The 8,425-nt window shown below is 45.7% G+C and overlaps 1 protein-coding gene across 1 annotated transcript in view; it reads right to left on the reverse strand.

Moving 5' to 3' along the window:
- The window catches only part of PDK3 (pyruvate dehydrogenase kinase 3), a 75,141-nt gene extending 66,795 nt beyond the window's left edge, over positions 1–8,346 (reverse strand). The window contains exon 1 of the mRNA XM_045290743.1: positions 8,180–8,346. Within this exon, the coding sequence (XP_045146678.1) occupies positions 8,180–8,285 (106 nt within the window). The 5' untranslated portion in view covers positions 8,286–8,346. The remainder of the gene's footprint in view (positions 1–8,179) is intronic.
- Between the last annotated feature and the right edge of the window lie 79 nt (positions 8,347–8,425).

Here is an 8,425-nt window from a genome sequence, read left to right on the forward strand (position 1 = left end):
TTGTTAGTCTCAAAGAACGAGCAGGTGCATTTTCCTAATAGGGGAAAAAAATCCTTGAGGCTACTTTCCTGACCTTTTCCTCGTCAATGCAGTTTTCTGTTTTCTAGAAGCATCTTCATAACAAGCTCCCATGACAACCCCCCCACCCGCCTTCATCTTTCCAGAAAATCTATCTAGATGACCCTATCTTGGGAACCCTCAGAAAACTATCTCCATCTCCTTCTGAGGTGACCTCTCTGCACTGAATTAATTTGGCTCAGCAAATCCCCTTAGAAGCCAGTTTTGATTGGACTTTTTTGAAGGCACCCTAAGGAGATGAAGACAAGTGTATTACTGAGAGAACATATCTGCAGCCACCCACGGACCACAGAGACATGTTTACACACGTCTTGCTGGGACCAACCCTCTGCTTAGTGATTTACTCTTCCTTTCCCTCAGCCCTGGTAACCACCAAAAGCATGTTTCTTTTTCTGTGGAAACTTTTCCTTGACTCTTTCCAACAGTAGTTGCACAGAATATGTCTTTTTGTGACTGATGGCTTTCACTCTGCATAATATCTTCCAGGTTCATCGACGTTATGGGGAGTTTCTCAGATCCCTTCGTATTTGTGAACACTCTGTAAACAATACTTTATGACTTACCCTCTTATCTTCACCTAAATTAACCCTACCCCCTTTAATCCTGAGTATTTGGCTTCTGTTCTCCAAATTGGCTAGGGAAATTCTTGGCAGCACCTAGCAAGAGAAAAGCCTTCCTACTATGGAAAAGGGACACATGTAAAGGTATAAGATAAACATCCTTGGAAACAGAAAACGACTGTTTTCCTTTTTCCCAACTGTTTAAAAAAATTTTTTTTCCGTCATCTTTGGGAACAGAATCACTCTTCTTCCCAGTGGTGACAAGGCTCCAGGAAGCAAGATGACTTAACAGCCCAGACTTGGCGAAGAGCAATCGCACAGAACCAAGGTCAAGGTCTCAATAGGTACTGGAATCCTAAGACACCTTTTCAAGGAAAGCAGAAAGCAACTGGGCTCTTAATCCCCCAAATAGTCTAACCAGAGAAACTGGCTGCTGTCTTCTGAAGGCTGAAGGTTCCAAAGTTCAGCCAGGGTGATTATGGTGGAAATCAAGAGATGAGACTCGGGGAAAAGTAAGGTGTGGTTGCCAGACAACCAGCTCTCTCGTGGTTTTAGCTGGGAAAGACCATATTTAAATGCAGGGAACCCTGGGGGCCTACTGGGTGACCTGTTGGGCTGCTAACTGCAGAGTCAACAGTTTGAACCCACCAGTGGCTCTCAGGAGAATGAGGCTGCCTGCTCCCATCAAGATTTATAGCCTGAGACGTCCACAGGGACAGTTCTACTCTGTCCTAAATGGTTACTATGAGTCAGAATTTCTTCAATGGCAGTGAGTTGGGTTTTGGGTTTATATTTCAATGCAGAGACAGCCACATATATTATAACGACTGACTAAATTAAAGTGATACCCTTCCATTCTGAAGAGAACTTGCAACTGGTAACAACTACTTGAGGGACATACTTCAAACTTTTGTAAATATATAAGGAACCACTAGACATGAACTGCCATTCAGAGACAATCCATTGCTCCCCAAGTACCAAGAGATTTACAGGGAAAACAAACAAATATAATGGAGTAAGACATTAAAGTGACAGTAAAGAAAACCAAACCTTAGATGTTTCTTCTGAAGGTAGAGAGCCAGTGCTCCCATTGCTCCAAGCAGAGAATTAATACATAAGTCTTTTTACAACTCCATTACCTTATAGAAGTTTCACATGAGCTACGGTTACAGTTTTCAATTTTCTAGTAAGCACATTAACATAAAAAAAGCCAAACCCACTACCATGAAGTCAATTCTGACTCATAGCGACTCTATAGGACAGGGTAGAACTGCTCCTGGGGTTTCCAAGACTGTAACTCTTTACAGGCGCACAAAGCCTCCTCTTTCTCCTGAAAGCAACTGGCAGATTCAAACTGCTGACCTTGTGGTTGGCAGCCCAACATGTAACCCATTACACCTCCAAGGCACTAACATAAAAAGCAGTCTCAATAAACCTGGACAGTATTGTACTGAACCAAACATATCCAAAATATCATCATCTCAACCGTGTAATCATTATAAAAAACAACACTGAAACATTTGATTTCTTTAGGTGAACACCTGCTTTCTTCTGTTTCTGCAAAGATTGCAGCCATGGAAACCCTACGGGGCAATTCTACTTTGTTGAGGGTCACTATGAGTCAGCACTGACTCGACTATAGCAGATGTGGTGTGGGTATATTTTACACTTACAGCACACCTCAATTCCGAAGTTCTATTTGTTCCTGGAAATAACTGACCTATAATTTGATTTCATAAAATTTGCATCCAGACACATAAAACATACTTAAAATGTTTTCTGATGAACCAAGTCAGGTATCAGTTTGAAATTGATTTGGTTTCTCAGCCACAGTTGGCACTAAAGTGCTTATCAAGTGCTTGATAAGGCATGTGGCTAGCTTTAGGGTCACCTGAGTTGGAACTGACTTGATGGCAGTGAGTTTCACTTGGGTTTTTTTTTGAGCTGCGAACAGATTGGACAAAAGAAGGATAAAGGAAAGCAAGAATAAGCCAGAAATTCCTGAACCCAGATCACAGAAACCTTTATTACGACAAAAATATCAAAATGAGAAGCTACTGTTCTTGACACAGTCACCATATAGTTCTATGTACACTGCCGAAGGCGATGTTTCCGTCTCCCTCGCAGAGACACCTCCTCTCTTCCTTTCACAGTGTCAAAATGGCAGTTTGGACTTCCGCAAGGGACTCAAATAGTGTTCCTTTGAAATGTTTTTTTTTGTTTGTTTCAAGAAGCAAAAGAAATCTGAAGGGGCAAGACCGGGGCTGGAGGGTGCAGGGGCTATGGCTTCCCTACAAAATTCATGCTCACCAGCCCTTTACTCTGGAAGCAGGAGCAGGTACAATGTCCTGATTGGGGGAGGGAGTAGGTGGGAATTCCTTGATACCACTTTCTGGCCTTTTCCTCATCAGTGCAATTTTCAGTTTTCTGGGAACATCTTCATAATAAGCCCCTGTGATCCTCCAGAAAAATCTATCTAGATGATCCCCTGGGGATCCTAAGAAAACAGTTGCCATCACTTTCTGAGCTGAGTGACCTCTCTCTGCTTTGAACTGAACTGGCCCAGCTTATCCCCTCAGAAACTGCTGTATTGATTACACCTTTTTTTCCCCTGAAGGAACCCCAAGGAGACCAAGACAAGTGTGACTTCTGACAGAGTGCCTGCAGTCACCCACTGATCACAGAGACATGTTCAAACCCGTTCTGTTTGGAACAAATATGTGCCTGTATGAACTGGAACCCTAATCACAATACTCTTTTACTTCGCCACATAAAGAAATAATGATTAAGATAACCACTGCAATTAAAAGCTCAAACCTAATAATTAAATGAAATATGATAAAGGACCAAGCAAAACATTAAGTACAGATGTGTCTCCTTGCAGATAGCAGGTCTGCCCTATCAGTAAATATAAACAGGTTAAACTTACTATCGACATGGAAATGACACCATCAGTCCCAACACAAAGCCCAACTGCACGTTAGACTAGACACCTAGTTAAAGTTAAGTCACTCGGGAAGACTGAAAATAAAAGGATGGTGATGCTATACTAGGAAATGCGAGCAGAAAAGAGATGCCTTGATCTTCCTATGAATTAGGGTGGGATCCAGGTGGAAAAGTACTGAGTGAGTACAAGCATGGTAGTCTACAATGCTAAAGGGTGCAAGTCAGAATGAGGACATGACAGTTATGAATATCTAAGCATCACACATAACACCAAGAGTCACAGAGCAGACACTATAGAGAGAAACAGAGCCATAGCATTGGTTGTGTTCATTGCTGTAGTCAATTCTGACTCAGTGACTTCATGTGAGCAGAGTAGAACTGCTCCAGAGGGTTTTCAAGACTGTGATCTTTTGGAGGCAAATTGCCAGACCTTTCTTCAGAGGTGCCTCTGGGTATATTTGAACTGCCAACCTTTTGGTTAGTACTCTACTGCTGAACCTTTTGTGCCACCCAGGGACTGAAACACATTGAGTGGATGAAAACAAATTATGTATGGTAGATCTGGTATCTCAAACTCAATATAACCTGAGAAGAGAGCATATACCATCTTTCTTGCTGCCGAAGTAACATTTGCATGAGATGGCTAGCTGTTTGGCTACACAGAAACCACTGATCATTTTAAAGCTCCTATTTCAGCCCACCTCTTTAAATACGACAGAATAAAATTAGATGACAGATGCCAATGTGAAGTACAGAAAATACCTACTGGAAATGTAAGAACTCAAACCACTCACTCTTTGTCCATATAGAATGAAACTCTAAAGCTGCAGATTAGCTGAGGAAAGAAGCAAACAGGGCACATCATCAAGAGCAATGCTCCCCCAAATCATTATAGCCTCAAATACAGATACAGACAACAGCAACGCAAAATCTTAGAAAAACAACTGTTTTTTTAAAGATCCCAAATACTGTCAGAGGGACTTCGGTAAGTCAAAGGAGGCTATGAACTGGAGAACAAACATTATAAAATGAATCACTGCACTCCATCACTGAGCCTAAACCAAGAGGAGAAACACAAATGTGGGATAACAAATAAAAGGGCTTTAACCACAGAGCCGGTTAGACAGAAAGGGACTACTATCGCGGTTAGACACTGTGACTTAGCCTTGATAATTAGGTTAATTTTCTAGGGAAGTCCATCAAAATAAACTCTCAAAGAAACAGAAAATCTATGCAGATCAATACTACGAAAGAGTTGTCAGAGCAGTCTTACCCCCACCCCAGCCCCAACACACACACACACACACACACACTTTAACTTGTTTTGTTGGGGGTTCTATCAAACCTTTAAACAATTCAAATATACTGGTCTTTGCATGGGGGGAGAATTTCTACTTCTGAAGCAAGTGTAACATTGACAAGGAAACCTAAGGAAGCTAAACCAGCAGAGAAATACCCCATGGTATTCATCATAATGAATCCAGGGGATTTGTCATGCTTCTCTCTTCTTCTCGTATATTTAAAATTTCTCTATCTTCTGAGATGAAATTAATTTTAAAACATGTTTACTCAAAGAGGAAATGTTCTATACAAAGACCATTTATCATCTCCCCAGAGTTTGACAACAGTGTTGGTGAGAGTGGTTCCGGGAACCCAAGAGGCAAGCGAATTTTGGGAATGATGAGGGCAACAAATGTATAGATGTGCTCTACACAATTGATCTATGTATTGTGATGAATTGTATGAGCCCCAATAAATTGATTTAAAAAAAAAAGAGAGAGTGAAGGAAAACCTCAACTTACTGCTATTGAGTCTATTCCAACCCACAATGACCCTATAGGGCAATGTGGAACTAGCCCTGTGTGTTTCCGAAATGGCCAATCTTTATGGGAGTAGAAAGCCTCATCTTTTACCTTTGGGGCTGCAACACGTAACCACTACATCTCCAGGGCTCAAAAAAAAGAATGGCCATAAATATGGTTTGTCCTCCTCCTATATGCCATGGACTACCTGAAGATTATGTGCTGCTCCACTGCAGCTGAGGCATGAGCATCTGCCCCAGTCCCTACCTGACTGGTTTCAGGCACTCATCTGCTGCTCCCAGACACAGGCCTTTAAGCAGTGGAGATGGCCCTCCCTCCCCTGCCACTTTCTACAGCCATAGCTTCTTTACTGTTTCTCTGCTTCACCTTAAAAATACTCCCACGCCTATTCTAAATGCTCACGCTCCCACAGCTACTGCCCAAAGAGAACATCTGTCAAGAGACTGGAAGAACTAAGGGAAGAGCCTGGCTAAAGGTGGACTTTGCACGACAACGCCCTTTCTTTTAGTCATGCCATTTATGCCTTGTGATTTCTGGCCAACTCTCCCACCATTTCATGCAATACTTCTGTGAGCTTCCCTCTGTGGAAAAGACTTAGCTATTAGATTTCTCCCTTTATCCTAGGGGTGTATGTCTTCACTCCCCCACCCCCACCCCAAATAGGTAAGAATACTTTTATGGGAAAACTCAAGCAAAATTTGTTTTGACTGATTGTTTTTGTTGTTGATGGGTTGGGTTTTTTTTTTGGGGGGGGGGTGTTGTTTAATTTTAAACCTCGTCCTTTTCCCTTTGAAATGACAATCATATCTTTTATTTTGTGGGGGGGAAGCATATGCTTTGGAGATTAACCTGATCAGATCCATGGGTTTGGGTTTTATTAATGAGGACAAGGCACCCCAGTGCAGTGAAGTCCCTTTGTCCAAGGTCACACAATGAGTTACAAGCAGAACCTGAATTAGAACATTGGTTTCCAGTGACTGGACTCAAAGGTTTTCCACATAACACTAACCCCTACCATGGTTTTTCCTACTCAAGTTAACACCCTCGCCAAGGCACCTCTAACAAGGATCCACTCTAGCTGCTATAGAAAGACATCAAGTGAAACTCCAGTCCAATGATTAGAGCTACCATTTCACCATTAGGATGGAAGAAAGGAGTTGGGAGTTTCTGGGCTACTTTCATTGGCTCCTTTTCATGTGAACTACTCGGTGTCAGTTGACTCTGATGAAAGGTAGATGCCACCGGGTTCTTCTTCAAAACCACTGAGTAGAGACAGAAAACATGATCGTTTATACCAAAAGCAACGATTTCCTTCTAGCCTGGTGCTCCCTCAAACGTCGAAAAGGCTCACAGGTGGCCAGGAACGGGACAATAAAACGACTGAAGAGCCTGCTGCAGGTGAAGTAGAAGCTGCAAACATGAACATCGCCCTGGGCTTTGGCTTTCACCATCACTCTCAGGTAAAGTAGCATCTTCCAATGTAATGGGTCTCAACTGTAATCTACTCCTCTCTTATCTCAACTTTTGTTTTGTTTTGTTTTAAGTGTGATCAGTATCGCATTTTGTGATCAGGCCATTCCAGAATAGTCTTACATACTCAGTACTTTATTCTTTATGCCCAACTGGCACACCAGGGCCTCGACATTTACACGAAGTTCATGAAACCGCAAACCCAAGCGAACGGATTGCCATCTACTGGATTCCAACCCCGAGCAGCACCACAGAACAGAGGGAAGCCACCCCACCGGGTTTCCAAGACTGGAACCTGCACAGGAGCCGACTGCTGGGTTCAAACCGCCGGCCTTTGGGTTGGCAACCGAGCGCTTAGTCACCGCACCACCTGCGCTCCTTTAATTGCACCGCCCCCCCCCGCCCCCCCCCTGTGGTGTCTGGAGGGCTTTAAACATAGTTGCAGCTCCTTCCAGGTTTGTTCACCTCACTGCCAAAACAGCAGGAGTTGAGGAAACAACGGGTGAGGGGGATGGGACGGGGAGCCTGAGCTTCCAAAAGTTCCTGAGGAAATTCCAGGCTCTTGCAATTTCATTTTTCCCCACCAACTTTTGGAAGGTCCGCACGCCCAGTCCCCCACTTCACCCCGCCCCGCCCCCCCCTTTGCGTCTCATCCAGTTTGAATCGGGGGGGTGGGGGGGAGAGCACTCTCCACCTCTCAGCGAGGCCTAAAGGCAGGTTGGGGCCTGGGTCGCCCGTTCGCCCAGCACAATCCTTGTGAAGTTGCCCACAGCGGGCTGGACCAGGTGGAGGTGGGTGGGGCACAAAAGCAGAGGTCGGACGAGGAAAGGTGCGGAAATGCAGGCCGAGGAGGTCTCAGCCCGGCCGTTGAGGCGCTGCCAGGCCTCTAACAGGATTTCCCTAACAGTTCGAGTCCCACCACTCAGGCCACCCAGCCGGCACCTCAGCGGAGGGGGCAAAATGCCATTGCATAATGTCTTCGAGCTCAGCGATTTCTAAACAGCTCTTACCCAAGCAGGTATAGCTGGGGCAGCCACTCCACCCCCACCCCCACCCCCACCCCCGTCTCATCCCCGCGCGAAGTTTTCAGGGCAGTAAAGTCTGTCACGGAGGGGGGCCGGCCCCGGTGACCGCAGGTTTGGGGAAGTCCCGCCGGAGATGAGGGTCCTCGGACGCGGTTTCCGGGACCAGGCCTGCCTCCCGGAGCCCTCCCGGGACACCCCGACCCCTCCCGCGCCTCCCACGGCCTTTGGCCAGAGGCTGCAGGGTCTGCGTCCCTGAGGCCCGGCGGCGGGCACTCACCGAAGTCCAGGAACTGCTTGATGGAGAGTGGCGACGGCGAGAAGCGCGAGTAGTGCTCGATTTGTTTGGGCACCGGCTGCTTCAGCAGCCGGTAGAACAGCCGCATCCTGGCAGCAGCGTCGCGCAGACCCGCCGAGATGCCGGGTTGCCACGAGGACTGGCGTCGGCGAGCTGCACGGGTGGGCACGTCCGTCAGGCGCGCACGCCCAGCCTCCGCCTCGGCCTCGGCGCCACTGAAGCAGCCGC

Source organism: Echinops telfairi, unplaced genomic scaffold (genome assembly GCF_000313985.2).
Source record: "Echinops telfairi isolate 266 unplaced genomic scaffold, ASM31398v2 ScPeMD7_53;HRSCAF=182, whole genome shotgun sequence".
NCBI classification, from domain to species: domain Eukaryota; kingdom Metazoa; phylum Chordata; class Mammalia; order Afrosoricida; family Tenrecidae; genus Echinops; species Echinops telfairi.